Below are 20,826 nucleotides of genomic sequence, written 5' to 3' on the forward strand. Positions count from 1 at the left end.
ATTGATGGAAAGGGGGCAAAAGCAATGGAAGTGGGAGAAATGAGATGTGCAGGAGGGAACATGGGAGATGAGACAATCATATCGAGACTCAGATTTGGACTCACTGAACTACACAGTCTGTTATTCAAAATATAGGCAAACACATTTCAATTACACTGTCAGAAACATGAGGAAATAAGAAGGCTGCTGATTCAAAACCTCCGAAAGATAAAAGGACAAGTTGATTTAACAGATATTCAACAAAAGAACTCAAGAGACGTTATCACGTCCTGTTTCCGGATCTAAGAGTAAAGAATATGACTGAGAGGATATGAGTTTTTTTTAATAGTGTAAGGACCATTGACTAAAAACTACATACACTAAACTACACTAACAGTGGTTCCCAAACTTTTGAAGCCAAAAAACATTCAGCCCCCCCCCCCCGACTCCAGAAAAAGTGGATTTCATTTTTGCTATTGAAATATAATTAAAGAATCAGGTTACTAAAATAACCCTGCTTGCATCAGAGCTCTTTTCTGTTTTTGCATCATCTCATAAATCACATTTAGGCAACTTTAGGTCCGGTCAACCCCCCTGAGGTGGCACTATGAGGGGCCAACCCCCCAGTTTGAGAACCTTTGGTTTAAAGGAAGACCACAGACCAACCGTAAGGACTAGAGAGGGAATAAAGGAGGGTATTATTTCTCATCATTCATTTAAAACCCTCCAGTGTCCCAAGTATCCACCACTGTCTCTTCTACAGAGAGTCCAACATTTGTAATTTAGTTCTCTTTTAAATTGGGACAAGCCCTGAGCTATCCCTCCAATCCATGAATAAATTAAGGAAGGACTAGTCAGCTGTTCCCTTCCACACCAGCTAGAGGCGGTAATGCACCAACTCGTTGTTTATCAGCCGCCAATAAAACTCAAAAAAGAAGAGCAAGAAGAAGGAAGAGGAGGAGGAGGAGGAGGAAGAAGAAGCCGACGCGGAGCAGATCTACCAGCTGGACTTTTTTATTTCCAGCGTGTTTGTGTTTTGGGTCCTGCTACAGCAGCGGAGGGGCCGCAGTGTGATGAAGAACCGGGGGCCCTGAGCCTGGAAGAAGAAGAAGAGGAATCTGTCTGCAGCTTGCTCTGTGAGTGTTAAAATGAAATATTTGCTCCTGTTGATCCGGCTCCGGCTGCACCAGGATCAGGCCTGAACACTGACACACGCCTCTAACAGCTCAATAACACACAGATAATGACTTCAAGTAGGCCTGGAGCAGCTTTGAAAGTTTGTGGAATTCATAAAAAAATAAAAACAAGGCCCGTGGAAGCTGTTCAAAATCAGTGGTGGAAAGTATACATGGAGTAGTATTGTTTTATTTATTTTATTTTTTAATGTTTTTTATTAATACATTTTTTTTTAAAAAGCTTTTATTCACAAACAATATGGTGAACATATAATATCCAGGAGCAGACAATACCAGGGGAGCCTATAGTTGACTGATAAACAAAAAAAAATAGAGCAAAAAACAAAACAAAACAAAGGGGAACACAAATCAGCACTGAAAGATGTTAAACTGGGTAAATAGATGCAAGGTCTTTCCTGTTCTTAGAGTATAGGATTGACTTGACGTACTGTCAAGTCAAGGAAGGTTTATGGTTGGAGAACTTAGATTTGTGAATATGTGATTTTGCCTGCAATAACATCAAATTGATGATATAGACATGATTTGCCTTGGTAGAAGGACTTGTAAAAAACAGCAACAATACATTGTCATAGGAAAGTGAGAATTCAGAGTCAATATATTGGGAGATAAATGTCTTGCCAAAAAGTGTAGAGTGGGGACTAGTCCAAAATAAATGATGCAGGTCTTCTTGAGCCATTTGACAAGATGAGCAGTTCACATCAATGTCCTTTTTATATCTTCGCAGAAATACCTTGGAGGGATAAAAACGATGCAACGTTTTAAAAGACACTTCTTTAACCTTACTTAAAATTATATATTTGTAAGGTAAGCACCAGTTATTCCAATAAGGAACAACATTTGGAACAGAAACTATTTCTTTTTGAAACGGAGTACGAATAGCTCAGTTATTGTTTCTCAAGAAGAAACAGGTCTGGCCAACAGACATCGTACACGGATCCAGTGGCAAAAAAGTTGGTACAGATACTATATAATCTTTAAGAAGCATTAGAGCACCAGGAGGGATTGCATCAAAAACTAAAGCATATTCCTTTGACGGTATAGGAATACAATACTTGTCTAGAAGTTCAGAGTATGACATCAATTCACCACTAGAATTGAGGAGCTGTATAACCAGATGAATTGGATAAACCAGTTTTCCAAGAACAATGATTTGTGTTTATATAGAATGTCTCTGTTGTTCCAGATGTAGTATTTGTGCGGGGACCGGTAAAGGAGCAATTTTGAAAATTTGATTGCTTTAAGGGGATTTTTTTCAACATTGTAGCTGCAAAGGAACTCAAGACCTCCAAGCTTTGAAAACAGGTAGTTCGGAACAAAATTCCAGATTGAGTTAGGATTTTTTTAAAACTGTTTTATCCAGTTTATCTTAAAGATATTGTTGAAGGTGGAGAAGTCAAGAAAGTTTAGGTCACCATTTACATACTGTAGGAGTTCATTAATACTGATTTTGGGGGTTCTATTTTTGTGGGTTCTATTTTTACATAACAGTTATATAGTAGGTTATCGATGACCGTAGAGGTCCGTTTGTTGACATCTAGAGATAAGGCTGCATATGTAAGACGAGATATGCCCTCAGCTTTGGTAAGCAAAATTCTTCCTTTAAGAGATAAGTCTCTTTGAAGCCATGAATACATTTTTTTCTGTACTGGGTTGAAATTCGAAGAGCATCTGGTGTCGTTGTTTTTGTTAAGAGCGATTCCAACGTAGGTGACGGACTCTTTCACTGGAATGGTAGAGCGAGCTGTAACGTTACAGTTTTTGAGGGCGAGCAGCTCACACTTACTAATGTTTAAAAAGAGACCACAGGCTTTAGAGAATAGCAACTGAACCTGAGAGGCATTCTTTAAAAATAAAGTGTACATCAGCTAGTTGACTAATTAATTATTATTTCTTTTTCAGCTATTGTGATACATCTCAGAAACAAGTATGGTGAGACAGGACATCCCTGCCTGAGGCCGCGCTTTAGGTCAAATGTAGGTGAGGTGCCTCCATACAGTTTAATTGAACAATTTGCATACTTATACATAGTTTTAATGGCTGCACAAAAGTAAGTGCCAAAGCCAAATTTATCCAAGGCCCGTAAGAGAAAGATGTGTTCCACTGTGTCGAAAGCCTTGCAGAAATCTATAAACAGTATATAGCCATCATCATCACTAAGATCAGCATAATCAATGAGGTCCAGCACAAGTCTGATGTTATTGGATATATGTCTGTGCCTCATAAACTCAGTTTGGTTTTCATCAATAATTTGGTCCAAAACAGCTTTTAATCTTTTGGCAAAAACTAGAGCTAGGATTCTGTAATCCTTTATTAAGAAGGCAGATTGGTCGGCAGGTGTCAATGCAGGTAGCTGCTACCATATTATACTGAGATTTATATATAAGTTTTTATAAGAAGTGGAACAGTAATTAGCTATCTTTTGGGGATCATCAGAAATAACACCACTAATGCTGAGTTTTTGAATAGAGTTGGATTTATTGCGGTGTTGTTGGAATTGGAAGAAATAAGCAGTGTTTTGCTCTCCTTCCTCCAGCCACTTACACCTTGACCTCACAAAGTCTCCCTCTGCTTTTTCTCTGTATATTTCATTCAGGCGATTTTGCTATAAAATTAAATCCTGTCTGTCATTTTCTGATATATTTTCAGGCATAGTCTTGAAGGGAGCAGTTATTCTGGTAATTATCTTTGTTACATCCGCTTTTCTAGATTTTAACAAAAAGGACCCTTAATATTCTCTCTTAGTCCCCTGGCATTGAGAGAAACAAGACCGTGTAATAAGTATTCAGATAAGTGAATAGTTAAGTGTTTTAATTGTGTGCTACTTTATATTACATGACATCACAGAGGAAAATACATATGAGGTACCTGAAAGTACTTTTACATGAAACACATTGTTATACTACAGGAAACTGACCCACCCAGCAGTATAAAGCACTACTGCAGACAGCTACACTATAAAAATAAATGAGTCTCACATGCTACTGCATCAATAATAACGTTTATTAATAACATTTAATATTTATAATTTATACAAATGTAACAACAAGCCTTTTGGCTGCTTTGTGAGTACTTTTACACATTTTCTTGATAGCACTTGTCTACTTTTACTTAAGTTAGATTTTGAATGCAGGTGTTTTGTTTGCAACAGAGTTAAATTAAAGTTCTTTTAGTACTTCTTCCACCCCTGCTGGAAATAAACAGGAGCTTTTAAAGCATTTAATTCATCAGCGTGTTAAACACAGCGGTGGAGGAAGTACTCTGATCCGTTACAACACCACAGTGTACAAAAATACCTTTACTCAAAAGGATAGAAGCATTATCAGCAAAATATGTAAATATCAGGACTTATTATTCACTGATTAGTCGACAAAATGTCAGGAAAAAAAATCAATTCCCAGATCCAATTATTCCCATTAGAGCGATTAATCTGTTAATTAGTCTATTAGGTGTCAGAAAAGGCTTCTCAGGACCCAAGCTGACTTTAGTTAAATATTCAGAATTTTGGCTTTAATGTGTAGTTAATTATTAAAATGCCTGCAGATTAATTTTCCGTTGGTTGACAATTTGATAGTGAAGTGTGTGCGGACACATCTGCAGGCAGCCTCATCAGTGAGCTGCTCGGTCACCGTCGTCATTTCTAAACGTGAACACGTTCCTCCTGAATGACAGCAGCTCTGATCTAACAGTGATGAATATATATAGTTATACTGTAGAGAGTAAAGCAGCTGAATGACGTCTGACAAACTGAACCCCGCTCTCCCTTAAACACCAGGCACGCTCTGAAATCTACAGCAGAAAGTATGTTTCTGTTTCATTCATTAATAAAGCTTCTATCTGACGCAACACATTACTGCTGAGATAACACGTAGATTAGATTGTACTCTGCAGAAATAATGGATTATACATAACATTATAAATTTTGATATAGAGGTGCAATGATCAGTCGATTAGTTGTCAACCATTAAATTAATTTACAACTATTTAGAAGTCGCTTTGAGTAATTTTTTAAGACACATTCTCTGATTCCAGCTTCTTAAATGTGAACATTTTCTGGTTTCTTTCTTCCTCTGTGACAGTAAACTGAATTTCTTTTGAGTTGAGGACACAACCAGACATTTGAGGACGTCACCTCGAGCTTTTGCAAAACACTGATCGTTTTTCACAATTTTGACATTTTATAGACCCAACAAATAAAGAAAATAGACAGATTCATCGACAATGAATATAATCATTTGTTGCAGCCCTATTTTCATATCGGCATCATATATCAGCCATTGAAAAACCCGTATCAGTCGATTACTACGTTCATATACAAGGCACAGAGACTTGCATCAGTTTTATCTCAAACTTAAATCCGTGTTGATATTATAAAAGAACAGAATGTCCATTTTGAAGCTTTTTCCAGAAATCCAGAAGACTTTTTTTAAACGTCTTGATTAAAAAGCAACAACAAAAAAGGTTTTGGATTTGATTCATATCTCCAGCTCCTTCTCTGTTTGTCTGAAAGAAGTAAAATGTAAAATTGCTATTCAGTAAGCAAATATTAAATAATGAAAATAAAACAAACCTTTTCATTGTTCAACAAGGTGCGTCTCTGCCAGCCGCTGTATTTGTCACAGCTTCTTTTTTATTGTGCAGCAACAGTCAACTAACTTGAGTGAATTATTCAAGTTGATTTCAGTCATTTTAATAAATATTATTTCTGCTAATGATTGGGTTCTTAAAGACAGTGTGGTGATCAAGAGGACATTTTACAGTGTAAAATAAACTAGCCAGCTCTGATGGACAAACTCTGTTTCTAAATGAACTGAAAGATATATTTTCCTGCATTTCTGTACCGACATCACTGTTACGGTCTTTGTTGTGAGAGACCCGGGTTCAATTCCCCACTGTGACCCATCCACCACTGTGTCCCTGAGCAAGACACTTAACCCCTAGTTGCGCCAGAGGCGTGCGACCTCTGACATGTATAGCAGTTGTAAGTCGCTTTGGATAAAAGTGTCAGTAATGTAAATGTGAAGAGCCTTTTGGAAACTATTTAAAATCAAGACCCCATGTTTACCTAAAGTCACGTTGTGTGTCACTGAAGCCACATGCAACACTTTCTACAGAGAGCCCGTCAGTCTGTCTGTAATGAAACAAAGATAATCTCGACCTTGGGTTCCCTAACAAATGGACAACAGTGCATCATTATCAAGGCAGCTGCGTCAGTCAATCGACCAAGCAGGCAGAGAGGAGAGACAGTCTGACCTGCTGATTTGGAGAGTCCCTGGCTTACTTTGGCCCCATCCACACTACTCTGTTTATAATATATATATATATAATACCATCTCTACCCACAGCAGCGTTTTAGCTGTGGATCAGAGTTGATCTCTGTCTATACTAAAACGACAAATGTACATCTAGTGGCCGTTCACGTACACTGGGCATGCACATGCTGGTGTAAACATGAAACAGATGGTCTATTCCGTAGTTACAGAAGATTCGGTGAAAGAATAAAGGTTTTACAGCAGGTTTTATTTTGCATGGACCAATAGCGAGCTGGGACTGTTACTGAAGGTAACATGGATCATTTGCACGGTACAAAATATTTGAATGAAAATACCAAATCAAAAACTCTGTCAGCAGCATTGTGTTTCTGATTTGCATGACTTATTAGACCCAGTCAGAGAGCCAAACATGAGCGTCTGCCTCATCATTCGTTTTTGCCCCTCTTCACTAAAACCCTTTAGTTTTAAAACAAAAAAATGGGGTTGGCAGCGTTTCCAAAGTTATCAGTTTTCGTTTTCGCTGTTTTAGTCTGGACTGGAGGTGCAAATGTAGCATATGGTCTAAACAAAAACGCAGTAGTGTGGATGGGGCCTTTAACTCAGCAATTGAGCAAAAATTGTCATGATCTGTGTTATAGTAGTATAGTTACCCGAAATTCATTCACACTCATTCAGGACTATCCACCCAGAACAGACTTGAATTCCGAACCAATTGGCTTCCACGTAAGAGGATGGTCGGTCACACGCGCAAAATTAACATATTCGGCTGCCGTTCACTTCCACTCTGTGTGAGCGAGGGGCCGAATAAAACATTTGCGCCCGGTGGCAAAGCAAATTTGCACCTTCTCTTCTTGAGTTCAGCTTTGGTGAACTCTGACCGGCAGTGTTGCAGCCCCAACTAATAGCAAAGAAGAGCGAGTGGTTGACTTTCTGTGGGGGCTGTCACACCTTCCTTGTTTGTTCCGGACTTTTCAGTTTGAGCGGAACCAAAAATTACATGTGTGAAACCTCCCCCTAGACCAAACAGACAAACATTTCTGATTCTGACAACAAGGGTTATGTGTCGACCCCAGAGTTTGGCCTTTGGAGCTTTTGGAGGTCTCGTTTCACTGACGTAAGTGAAGAACTTCAAGGTCCTTGTTTTTGCTGATTTGACATTTTATAGTGGAGAGGGAAAACTGGAAAACATGTTTAGCAGCTTATCAGATTTCTATTCAGTCAGAGTGGTGCCGTTGGAGGCCAGGTGTGTGTTTTTCTGGGTGTGTACCTACCAGGATATCCTCTTCCTGTGTTGCATCACCTGGGTCATGATCTCCAGACTCTTTGTTCTGTTGTTTGTCTTGTGTTTCCTTTTGTCTTACTTTCACGTGTTGCTGGTTGCTGCATGTGTATGTTACTACACAAACACATTTGTATCTCTGTACTCATGTTTACCTAGGTGTCAACCTAGAAATTTACTTTAATTAGCAGCTGTCAATACACACAAAGGTCAGATTTTTATTTATAGACTTTTTGGTGCATTGCAGTGGTCAAGAGAGAGCTGGGGGCGATAAAACACTAACAATAATTAATTAATCTGCACTTAATTTTTCTTTTAACATTTATTTTGTTAACAGAAAAGGAGAAAAAAGATTGTACTTAATTTTACTTGTGCACATTTGTTCATCATAGTTCTGAATGTTCTGCCTCAGATTTGTGAAGTGATCCACTGTTTGGCATCAAATGTTTGTTCTGACCAGAAAGAAAAATGTTTAAAACCACAATTAACTTTCAGTCAGGAGCAAAAATCAGCATTTAAACTTTAAAGAAATAAGGATTTGAGATTTATCTTGATAATTATAGATATCGAATGATGTGACTTTTTTTTTTTATTGTGATAACATTTTCGGGCCGTATCGCCCACAAGTCAAGGCGAGCCTTCGTCTCTGCGTCTGGGAGTTCCTTTCTTCTGTATCCGTCGGTGTGGTGAACACGGTGTGGTGACTGGATTGTGTGAATGTGTTTTCAGGTCATGGATGCAGAGAGCGGGGAGCTGTTTATCAGCGGGGACGGCGGCATGGCGCCAGACAGCTGGCAGCTCGACGCTCCTTTCTCCTGCTCAGACCTCGTCTTCGGCGGCTCCGAGAAACCCCTGCAAGAGTGGGCGGTAGACCCCGACTGTGTGAGTCTGCGCCCCAGCGTGTGCCTAATACGATTGATAGTACAGGAGAGGTCACCTGATGCAGTTAAACCGAGCTGACCCTCTGACTTCACAGACGCTGAATGACAGTGAATCGGAGGACGTCCTTCACGGCGTCGACCCAAATGAGGTGTTTCTCAGCGGGCCGCCTGCAGACCCCTCCTCTGAGAGCGACAGCGGCATCTCTGAGGACCCTGTGGTGGAGAGTCCTGTCACCATGGTAATGGCAGAGACCACCCAGCCAGCGCCGGCGACAGTCTACCAGCTGGTTTATGACATCAGCAGCTTGGGCGGCGTGAAGACTGAACGTGGACAAGAGAACGTCATCTCCATAGAGCTCGGTGAGGGCACGTGTTGTCTGTTGTTGTTGTTGTAGTAGTAGTAGTAGTAGTAGTAGTAATTTCCATTGATATCTCTTCCACTGCCACCATTGTACAGCTCCTGTGGATGTAGGTTCTACTTGAGGTTTCCAGGTTTTCTTTGCTACTGGTGCCAAGTTCTTGCTCATGGTGGGAATAATAAAATAAAATTGAGCTAGCGATTATTTTCACTGTCGATTAATCTTTCCGTCATTTTATCAATTAGTTGTTTGGTCTATAAAATGTCCAAAAACATCAATTACTGTTTCACAAAGTGATGTCCTCAAATGTCTTGTTTTAGCAAAAATCCAAAGATATCACTATGTAAAACAGTTCTTGTGTGTTATTTCCTAATTTCTTATTCTTAAAAAGTATAGACAATGGCTATTATTACCCACAAACTTTGCTTTTGTGACCAGAACATTGATAAATGTTCCTAATTCCAAAAAGACAGGCAAATTTGTCTTTTTGTTCACATAAAGTCAGAAAAATACACCACACATGAATCCCTCAGTACTTAAAGAAAAAAAAAAGACTAATCTTTGATCCAAGTAAATTCTAAGTCTGATGTACTAATAGGTTTTACTTCAGATTCTATTTATTTGTGAAACTTTTCCGCTGCTGAAATCAAAGATGTCACTTTAGACTCTTGGCACTTTGTGATGGACATTTTTCACTATTTTCTGACATTTAATACACCAAAAAAAATAGCAGCTTTAAACTAGCCATTATATAGATGAAAATACCTGGTATGTATACAGTAAAAAGCCAGTAAAAGTACCTGTGCCTTTATAAAGAAGCTTTAAATTTAATTATTTATTTAGTGAACAGGAAGAGGAGAGGCCTGAATGTCTGTTAAGCTTCATCATTTTGTTCATCTATTCTTTAACTAGATAGTTCCTGGCTGAATGACAAGTTCTTATACAGCTGCTTCAGAACGTTGTTTAGTGAAAAAAAGGGTTAATAAAAGGTATAGCAAAGTACGTAGTCTTGGGCACAACGGACAAAATGAGCTGTTCTACATGCTGATTGGGTTAATTTTTACTCTGTAAACCAGAACCTGTCGTGACAAACGCAGTAACTGGTGTCAGAGGGAGGAGACCTGGTGTGATTCATCCTCGTTCGTTAATTAGCAGTAACTGTGATGTCACTTCCTCTCCTGTACAGACGATTGGAGCTCGCAGGTGTTGTTTTCAGACTCGTGCATCGTTAACGAGCTGCCCGTGCTCCCTGCGGCTCGCCTCGATGGCAGTTTGACCGCCATGGACCCTCCCAGTCCTGACGATGATCTGGTGAGTCTTTATTTTTATTTTTTAAAAGGCGGCGCTGTGTATATTCCCCCTGACGGTCAGCGGTGAGGTTTGACCTGGAGGACTAACTCTTCTTCTACTGTTGCAGCTGAATCCAAATCTCCAGCTGACCGAGGAGGAACAGAAGCTGCTGAGCCAGGAAGGAGTTTCTCTGCCTAACAACCTTCCTCTCACCAAGGTCAGAAGGCCTCAAAGCTGCTCACATAGTTTTTAAAAATCTTTTTGCTCCAGTTAGATAAACTAATAAGCGGTTTTGCAATGTTTGCCGAATGCAGACACGTGAAAAACTGTGATATGGACCCAAACACAAGGCATCCAGGCTGAGCAGGTTCTGTTCTCAAAGTTTATTGACAAAAATGGGAACAACTTACAACCAAAACAATCCAAAAAGAGACGGCTGGCGAGAACCAAGACACAGAATCCACAGTAACCCAACATAAAGGGAAGGAAAACACCGAACGAAGATGATCCCAACAACAGACAATGGGAAGACACTCAAGCAGGCAGGTGATAAAAAGGCACAGGTGAAACTTATCAGGGAGGAGCAAATAATCAAACAAGCAGGAAAACCAGAAACAGGAAGTGAACAAGAACACAGAGCGGGAAGACACACAGACAGGAAGTAGAGACAAACGCAAGAGGAATGGCCATGGAGACCCTCTGGTGGGCAGGTTTTTAAGGCACAAGGTGGTTTATTTTTTCATTATACAGCAAAGGTTGTATAATGAAACGAAAGTTTGTAGTCCCTTCATGCTACACACACAGACCTCCACATACTGTATAATCAGGGTGCCATTTGTGTGAAAAACGGGAGGATGTTTTTTTTCCTCATGAACATCAGTAATTTATATACAAACACGTATACACCCAGACCATTCTGCAGTGAATTTTTTGAATTTGCATCTGGGGAGAATATAAACAGCAGCAACAAGATGATAATAAAGTTTCATCTTCACAACAAACAGTCTGACATTTGAGTCCATAAAGCATCATCGATGTAAAACAGAGTCCGCCTCCTCTCATCTTGTCGGAGTCTTGCTCTGACAGTTCAGAACTGCTTGATCCGGGATGTTGATTCGGCAGGTCACTGTAAAGATGTGGGCTCAGCAGTCTCTGGATTCCGTTGCTTGGCCGACACGAGTCCCAAGGTCCGCTGCTCTTTAATCCAAAACTCGGTCTTCATTTTCTAATGACAGAGTTTACACATGTTTCGGCAAAAAAGCCAGAAAAAAGCGTGTAGCGAAGTTTGAAGGAGCTGCCGGCCTTAAACCGAACAAATTGTACATGTCTACAATTTTAGGTCTGTGTCCTCCGTGTTTCCAAAGCAACACGAAGTAATGAGCCAAGTATTCCAACACAGAGGCTTAAGCTGACATTTGACAATAAATGGAACAGAAGAGGTCTTAAAATGAGACTCTCTTTCAAGTGTGATGAAAAAGTTTCGGAGACTGATGAGGACTTGCATAGGTTTAACGAGACTTGGCCGAGGAGATGCAGTGCCAGCATGCAATGTGTGAACACATGCAACACCAACACCAACCGGAAGAGTGCTTCCTGTCTCGGGATATTTATTCTTCCCACATCTACAGAGATTCACTAAGTGACCAAACTCTTTGTCTGTGTGAGAGAAGAGCCTTTTGGAAATTAGTTAAAATCAAGACCCCATGTTTACCTAAAGTCACGTTGTGTGTCACTGAAGCCACATGCAACACTTTCTACAGAGAGCCCGTCAGTCTGTCTGTAATGAAACAAAGATAATCTCGACCTTGGGTCCCCTAACAAATGGACAACAGTGCATCATTATCAAGGCAGCTGCGTCAGTCAATCGACCAAGCAGGCAGAGAGGAGAGACAGTCTGACCTGCTGATTTGGAGAGTCCCTGGCTTACTTTAACTGAGCAATTGAGCCTATCATGATCTGGGGAAACCTGTCATAGTTCCCCTAAATCCATTCACACTCATATTTGGCATTCAGGACTATCCAACCAATTGGCTACCACATAAAAGCACAGTCACACATGCCGTTCACTTCCACTCTGTGTGAGCGAGGGGCCGAATAAAACATTTGCGCCGGTAGCAAAGCAAATTTGCACCTTCTCTTCTTGAGTTCAGCTTTGGTGAACTCTGACCGGCAGTGTTGCAGCCCCAACTAATAGCAAAGAAGAGCGAGTGGTAGACTTTCTGTGAGGGCTGTCACACCTTCCTTGTTTGTTCCGGACTTCTCAGTTCGATCCAAATTACATGTGTGAAACCTCCCCCTAGACCAAACAGACAAAATTTGGTCAAACAAAAAGAAGTATTCTCGGACCAAACTGAACCATGATTTGGTTTGTTTCTACTGTGAAAGCATTATTTTGGATAGTTTGGACTTTCAGACAGCTCATCTATCCACTATGGAAGCAACTCACCCCTAGTCTCTCCCCAAATGTTGATACAGAAGGATTGTTGCGGTCTTCTCCTCCTTTCCTGCCAGTGGCGGTGATATAATGTTCACATAGGGCTGGACAATAAAATGATAACAATAATTATCGCGATATAATTCTTTTTCAATAATATAATAAATGTTCAATAAATGTTCACAAAGTAGACTTAATTTTTTATTATGATGTTTAATTTGTTGATGAAAAAGCTTTTACTTAATTGTACTTATTGTGCATATTTGTTGACAAAGGATGTATCATAATTGTTTTGAATGTTCTGCCTCAGATTTGTGAATTGATCCACTGTTTGGCTTTAAGTGTTTGTTCTCATGACGAAAAGTTTAAACCACAATTAACCATCAGGTTTCTTCAACTTTCACTCAGAAGCAAAAATCGGCCTTTTAACTCGAAAGAAATAACAATTTGATACTTATCGTGATCACTTTCAGTATCGAAAAATATGAAACTTTTTATCGTGATAACATTTTTGGCCATATTGTCCGGCCCTATGTTCACACCACAAGGACATTCATTTTGTGAATTTGAACTAGCCTCGAATTAAGTAGGTGCTGCAGGTAGTAATGCCATAATGCCTTCTGTTTATTCCTCATTCATTCATTTTGGTCAAAGTTACCTGTAGAACTGTTTACAAACCAATCAATGTCATAGATGAAGACCACAGGACAGAAGTCTGTCATGTAAAACTCAGTCTAAACATGAACTTTGGTTTGGACCTTTGTGCGGACTTTCAGGTGAGCCAAGATGGAGACCCACAAACACAACCACTGAAACAGACTACAAACCCAACAAACAAATTTTCGTGTGCCTCACGTCCAGCGCTGCCCACATTCAGCACAAAAAAATACGAATTTCGCCTCAGCAGGCGAGTCACCGAGCCCTAAAGCAGGCCTCTGCTAATTACCTGTCAGTTGTGAGTAACTTCTCACCTGCCAATCAGGAACATGCAGTGATAACAAGATAATTAGTCCTTAAAGGAGGAGCCGTTCGTAAAATCACTGACTTTGTATGAACCTTTTTATTTGCAGGCTGAGGAAAGAATCCTGAAGAGAGTTCGGAGAAAAATCCGCAACAAGCAGTCGGCTCAGGACAGCCGGCGGAGGAGGAAGGAGTACATCGACGGACTGGAGAGCAGGTGGGTGTACTGACTGAAATCTGACGTTCTGGATTGTAAACAACTTTGTACTATGTCACCGAGCGTGTTGTAGACAAACTAGGTGGAAGAAGGCAAAGACTGAGGTTCACACCAACCTTGCTTAGTCCGGCTGAACCGAACCCTGGAGCGTTTACCCCCTGGGTGAGGTTTGTTTGACGCCAGAAACAATTTTTATTTTTATTTTTTTGTTGTTTTTTTTTAAGCAGAAGTGCCAGAAACCCATCAGTTCTGGCTTATTGTATTGCATGTATTATAGTTTTAGCTAGTTTTCTATTGTTATTTGGACAAAACGAGACCTTTCAATACGTCTTCATGGACTTAATTAATGATTAATTAATTAATTGCAGCTTACTCTCCCGTTCCTAATGCTGTGGACCAAAAAGACAGATCGACCAGTTGACCAAAAGGCCGCCAAAACATAACGTCTGTGTTGTGTGTGTTAACAGGGCAGCAGCTTGCTCAGCGCAGAACAAGGAGCTGCAGAGGACAGTGGAGCAGCTGGAGAAACGCAACATGTACGACCAGGTTTATTATTAATCACTGACTGTTTTAAGGATTGATAAAGAAGTCACATTTATTAACTGCACGTTTTCCAAAACGGCTTTGTTTAGGCTAAATGGGAAGAAGAAACACATAAGAGAGTTGCTGCATTTGTGTTTTTCACAACCAGATCATTCACATTCATAGTTGTCTTTCTGACATGATTTTAAATCTCCCCTCACAGTCTTTGAAGATAATAATAAACTGAAGTAAGCCTAAGAGCACCAATGTCAGCATCACATCAGAGTAAGAGCAGCAACATTAGTTGAGTTTAGTTCAGATTTGTGGTATTTATTTGTTCTGGGTAATTTCTGATGTAAATACAACACTATTTCATGTTTCATGTTTTATTTGAGGTTTCTGAGCTCAAATTTCTGCTAAATGAGAAAATGAAGGTTAACGTAACACCTGTTGATGTGTTCCTGCTGTTCAGGTCTCTGCTAGCTCAGCTGCGACAGCTTCAGTCTCTGATCAAACGGACGGTCAGTAAAGGGGCCCAGACCAGCACCTGCTTACTGGTAGGTGTGTGTGTGTGTGTGTGTGTGTGTGTGTGTGTGTGTGTGTGTGTGTTCACATTAGGGTTTGGTATCATTTAAGATGTAATTCGTTCTGGTTCCAGGTCTTGTTTTTTCATTAAACTAGTAAAAAAAAGGCGAAATATGAACAGGCTTTGGTGCATGATGTCGGTTTTATTTTTTGCTTGAATTGGATTCTGAGAAACAAAACTCTTTAAACAGTTTTTTTATGGTTTGTCTTATTTTTGCACATCCATGTTTTACGTTGGTTTGAATTGGGTGCCGTTGTTACAACATGTGAAAAAGTCTGCTATGTTAAGGCTGTTTTATAATCTGGTATCAAACCAAACCATGTGCACAGATGTGCAGCACTTTCAAAATCCACTAATAAAGAGTTTTTCAGGAATTAAATATACATGCTCATTAGATAAATTCAAATCTTTTACAATTGTAGTGTCTTCATGAACATGTTAAGTGTTTGTGTGTCCTCAGATCATCCTGGTCTCTCTGGGTCTGATCATCATGCCGAGCTTCAGCCCATTCAACCGCAACTCGTCTGCAGATGACGACTACAGACCCACAGGAGGTCGGTCCCTCTCGACGTCACTTCCTGTTGTTTAAAACTGTATTTAATCCATCGAAGCTGTGACTACTCAGAGTTACAGGTGGTTGCTGCATTTATAAAATATCATAGTCTTCCTTTAATCGGGGGAATCTGGGAATTTAAATAACTATCTGCAGAAGTTGGAAAATATCAAGACATTTTAGAAAGCTTTTAAAACAGCACGAATGTTTCTTTTGAATAGCTTTTCCCCCCTGACATGTGCAACTTATTCAAATTAACTGTCTATAGGAGGTAAGAGATTATTGACATGACAATGAAATGGTTTTTCTTGCGTTTACAATGCAGTGATAATAATTAGGGATGTCATGGTACTAGAAATTTAGTAGTCGACACCAATACCAGTGAAATTCCAAGATTCTCGATACCAATTCGATACCAGTGTAAAAAAACAAAAGCAAAACAATAAATCCCATCATGTACTTCACCATACATTACAAAGAACAACTAACAGCAGTGAGAGGATGTCCAGGACAGATGAGAGGTGGGTTGATGTCAGTATATTCATGAATGAGCAAGATGTTGAAATTACAACCTTGTAATGTGCATAATTAATTAATTAATTATCTTAACAAAACAGTTATTGATGATTGAAATGAATCGTATTGCACTTTTCAAACGGTCCCTAACTCCTCCTACAGTAACAGGAGCGATGGACTGACATTCAGTTCATAGAGCTACATCGTCATCATTGGTGATTTTGAGTTGATCAAAACTGTAATAATAATAATGTATTTATTTAGCATTTATTAAATCCATAGATTACAAAGTGCTAAAAGAAAACACTCGTGCTGCACAAAGTGTAAACCAAAAACGTTTAGATCCGGTCACACACACATACATACAGTGGGTACGGAAAGTATTCAGACCCCTTTAAATTTTTCACTCTTTGTTTCATTGCAGCCATTTTCCAAAAATCAAAAAAGTTCATTTTATTTCTCAGTAATGTACACTCAGCACCCCATCTTGACAGAAAAAAACAGAAATGTAGAAATTTTTGCAAATTTATTAAAAAAGAAAAACTGAAATATCACATGGTCATAAGTATTCAGACCCTTTGCTCAGTATTTAGTAGAAGCACCCTTTTGATCTAATACAGCCATGAGTCGTTTTGGGAAAGATGCAACAAGTTTTTCACATCTGGATTTGGGTATCCTCTGCCATTCCTCCTTGCAGATCCTCTCCAGTTCTGTCAGGTTGGATGGTAAACGTTGGTGGACAGCCATTTTCAGGTCTCTCCAGAGATGCTCAATTGGGTTTAAGTCAGGGCTCTGGCTGGGCCATTCAAGAACAGCCACGCAGTTGTTGTGAAGCCACTCCTTCGTTATTTTAGCGGTGTGCTTAGGGTCATTGTCTTGTTGGAAGGTAAACCTTCGGCCCAGTCTGAGGTCCAGAGCACTCTGGAAAAGGTTTTCGTCCAGGATATCCCTGTACTTGGCCGCATTCATCTTTCCCTCGATTGCAACCAGTCGTCCTGTCCCTGCAGCTGAAAAACCCCCCCACAGCATGATGCTGCCACCACCATGCTTCACTGTTGAGACTGTATTGGACAGGTGATGAGCAGTGCCTGGTTTTCTGCACACATACCGCTTAGAATTAAGGCCAAAAAGTTCTATCTTGGTCTCATCAGACCAGAGGATCTTATTTATCACCATCTTGGAGTCCTTCAGGTGTTTTTTAGCAAACTCCATGCAGGCTTTCATGTGTCTTGCACTGAGGAGAGGCTTCCGTCGGGCCGCTCTGCCATAAAGCCCCGACTGGTGGATTGCTGCAGTGATGGTTGACTTACTACAACTTTCTCCCATCTCCCGACTGCATCTCTGGAGCTCAGCCACAGTGACCTTTGGGTTCTTCTTTACCTCTCTCACCAAGGCTCTTCTCCCCCGATAGCTCAGTTTGGCCGGACGGCCAGCTCTAGGAAGGGTTCTGGTCGTCCCAAACGTCTTCCATTTGAGGATTATGGAGGCCACTGTGCTCTTAGGAACCTTAAGTGCAGCAGAAATCTTTTTGTAACCTTGGCCAGATCTGTGCCTTGCCACAATTCTGTCTCTGAGCTCTTCAGGCAGTTCCTTTGACCTCATGATTCTCATTTGCTCTGACATGCACTGTGAGCTGTAAGGTCTTATATAGACAAGTGTGTGGCTTTCCTAATCAAGTCCAATCAGTATAATCAAACACAGCTGGACTCAAATGAAGGTGTAGAACCATCTCAAGGATGATCAGAAGAAATAGACAGCACCTGAGTTAAATATGAGTGTCACGGCAAAGGGTCTGAATACTTCTGACCATGTGATATTTCAGTTTTTCTTTTTTAATAAATTTGCAAAAATTTCTACATTTCTGTTTTTTTCTGTCAAGATGGGGTGCTGAGTGTACATTACTGAGAAATAAAATGAACTTTTTTGATTTTTGGAAAATGGCTGCAATGAAACAAAGAGTGAAAAATTTAAAGGGGTCTGAATACTTTCCGTACCCACTGTACATATAACAACATGCCAACAAATTACCCATATCTACCAGTTCATGCCAAATTCAACCCTTGAGCTAGTGGTGAATTGTCAGGTAGTCATCTGAGATGTTATATTTAACACAAGAGATAAGAGAAATAATATTTTCTGTCATTTTAGTAATTTCCAGAAACATCCTGACAGACCCCTCATCCTCCCAGCCAACAGCAGAGGATGCCGACAGTCCGGCTGTCCAGTCCGACTCACCATCGCCGCCCTCTGAACTCGGCCAATCAGGACCTCCAGAAGGCGCTGCTATCCTCCAAGAGCCAATAGAAAACTTTGAAAATACAGGCTTTGATGGGACGGCCCAAGAGGGGAGCCAGTCAGGGAACAGCTCAGGTCCTGTTGCCGGGCAGACTGAGGCACTGGCTTTGGGTCTGAAGTCCACGGCGGGGAAAGGAGGAAGCCATGATCCCGCCAAACCTGCACACGCTGACGAGATGTAGGCAGACTGTTTTCACGTTAGAGGTTGAGGAAGTCGACCCTGTGATGAGCAGTAGATGCTATGATCAACAATGGACGCTCTTAATAATCGCTGCCGAACAGTATCAGCCCATTTTTGCATGCAAATGATTAATTGGTGGTGGTTTAAAATTTTTTCTTATGTGAAAAACGATCATAAAAGGTGACAGACGTGGTCGCCTGTCCTTTTAATGGACTTCAGAAACATTAGTCCCAACATTCTCTATCAAACCTCAAAGCTGTGGTAGGTAACTCTGGAGAAACCAGCAAGAGACAGCTGGACTCCCTCACAACACATGTCCACACCAGTAGGAACCTCCAGGTCTGAGAAGTGAAGCCAGTGCTGAAGCCTTAAACCTGCATTCTCTCTAACAGCCAGCAGGGGGCGACTCCACTGGCTGTAGAAAGAAGTGTGATTGCATAGAAGAAAATGTTTCTACTTCTCAGCTGATTTATTCCCTCAGTAAACACTTTCCTGATGAGTTTATGGTCTCAGTCGTTAGTTTCAAGTCTTCTTCAACACAGCATGATGTTCATTTAGTAAATTATGGTCCCACTTAGAGGAACATAGACCAGAAAGAAGGGGAGGCTTTAGGCCGGGGCTACAAGATGATTGTGACTATCATGGCGACCTGTCAATCAGGATAGAGGCGACTTGTATCCGATGTTCTGTGTACATTTAACCAGCGCCGCTGAAAAAGCTTATTAGGAGTCAGCTGCTCATTTTTCTGGTAAGCCTGTTTGTTGCTAGCCAAAATTAGCATCCCAGCTAGTATTACAGTTAACGTGAATTACAGCTACACCTTGCTAACCAAGCTAGCTAGCGTCAACGTTTCGTCCAAATATGTTCACATCCGGTGCCTTGTTGTAAAGAAATTAACTGCCAAATTGGAGGCTTTAGAAGGTTTGTCCACAAACCAACAAGTGAGTTCACAGCGGCTGCGTCCACTAGTGCACGGGAATGTATGCTAGTGTACTGTGACAGCCACAGATACCGTTTTAAAATGTATTTTTGTGTCAGAGCATTTGATTCGTTGATTGCTGTCGGGATGTGAAGAGAATTTCAACAAATACAATAAAAGCATTGCCTACCGCAACTTTAACCACAATAAAAAATAACCTTTACCTACTGGATCTTTTTAATTGCATTACATTTTAGGAAATTTTCTAAATCTTAAATAGCACTCTCACGTCTGATTGGTAAATATGAACATAGCGAGGGGTTATGAACTGGAGTATTTCTTTGTTATGCAAACAGTTTCCTGCTGTTTCCAGGCTTTGTGCTAAGCTACACTAACTGTCTTCTGGCTGCATCTTCATGTTTATCAAACAGACGCGAGAGTCGTCTGATCTAACTCTTGGCCAGAAAGGTATACGGTTAAAGAAGAATTTCCCCAAAATGTTGAACTAGTTCTTTAAACAGTACGTTTTCAAGGTTATACTTAAACATGACGACTTGGCAAACTCCGCTAGCACACGGACCTTGTGTGAGATCGTTTTGTCAACAAAAAACGTAGACAATCACCTAAGTGGACTCGAGACGTCGTCTTCGTGTGTCTTTATCGCACAGGAGGCTTGAGTCTACCTCCACCTGGACCCCAGGTGGCCTCGTTAAGAGCGGCGTGACCCAGGAGGTGTCTTTGGGTCTCTGGGGGCCTGTTTTAGCATGCAACGAGGTAACAAGGTTACCAGAGAATATGTTAATTATTTTCTAAGAGAAAAGTCTTTTTTTAATTTGGTGTTGTGTAGATCCACAGGTCCAAAAAGTCCCAAACTTTTTCCACATTCTACAGAAGCAGTTACAGTAACTAAACCTTCAATCTTGTGATAGTGCAGCCTTTTTATAAATGAAATAACTAAGCAAAGTTTAATCTCATCAAGGATCTGTGGATTCATAGTTGAGAAACCGTTTGTTTTGGACAATTCCTGTGAACCACCAGGTCGCTGTTCAGTGGCCCGTACTACAAAGGGAGTTCAACCTACTCAGAGTTAACTCGGGTTATCAGGCAATCTCAGGGTTGACAAACTGTGATCGCCTACACTGGAGTTTAACGGTACTACGACGGTGGATCAGATGTTGGTTTGCTGAGTCTGTGTTAACTTAAATGGAGTTGGTGCGCGTTCGAATAAAAGGGGTGTGTATGGCCGTGCAGACAGTTTTTTCGCAACGGCTCCGTATTTATAGAAGAATGCACGTTGATAGTGCACTGTAATAGAAAAAAGGGGAGGGGTAATAACCAGAGACTTGATTTTTTATTTATATATATATATATATATATATATATATATAA

General features: G+C 40.5%; 1 protein-coding gene across 3 annotated transcripts; it reads left to right on the plus strand.

Moving 5' to 3' along the window:
• The first annotated feature begins 926 nt into the window (after positions 1 to 926).
• On the plus strand, positions 927 to 18,972 carry creb3l4 (cAMP responsive element binding protein 3-like 4). Of its 3 annotated transcripts, none has more exons than XM_038710356.1 (11): positions 927 to 1,115; positions 3,075 to 3,152; positions 8,454 to 8,606; positions 8,701 to 8,965; positions 10,151 to 10,275; positions 10,382 to 10,471; positions 13,759 to 13,865; positions 14,333 to 14,401; positions 14,860 to 14,944; positions 15,434 to 15,527; positions 18,191 to 18,972. In XM_038710356.1, exons 3-11 carry the CDS (start codon positions 8,457 to 8,459, stop codon positions 18,517 to 18,519), a joined length of 1,314 nt encoding a protein of 437 aa, XP_038566284.1. In that variant the 5' UTR covers positions 927 to 1,115; positions 3,075 to 3,152; positions 8,454 to 8,456; the 3' UTR covers positions 18,520 to 18,972. The 3 variants fall into 3 exon arrangements, with proteins under 3 accessions (XP_038566284.1, XP_038566285.1, XP_038566283.1); XM_038710357.1 differs by having other exon boundaries at positions 3,075 to 3,148; XM_038710355.1 differs by lacking the exon at positions 3,075 to 3,152.
• Positions 18,973 to 20,826: the final 1,854 nt, after the last annotated feature.

The sequence above is a fragment of the Micropterus salmoides genome, unplaced genomic scaffold (genome assembly GCF_014851395.1).
Source record: "Micropterus salmoides isolate LMB-PRFRI ecotype aquatic unplaced genomic scaffold, ASM1485139v1 Ms_hic_scaffold_11, whole genome shotgun sequence".
NCBI lineage: Eukaryota > Metazoa > Chordata > Actinopteri > Centrarchiformes > Centrarchidae > Micropterus > Micropterus salmoides.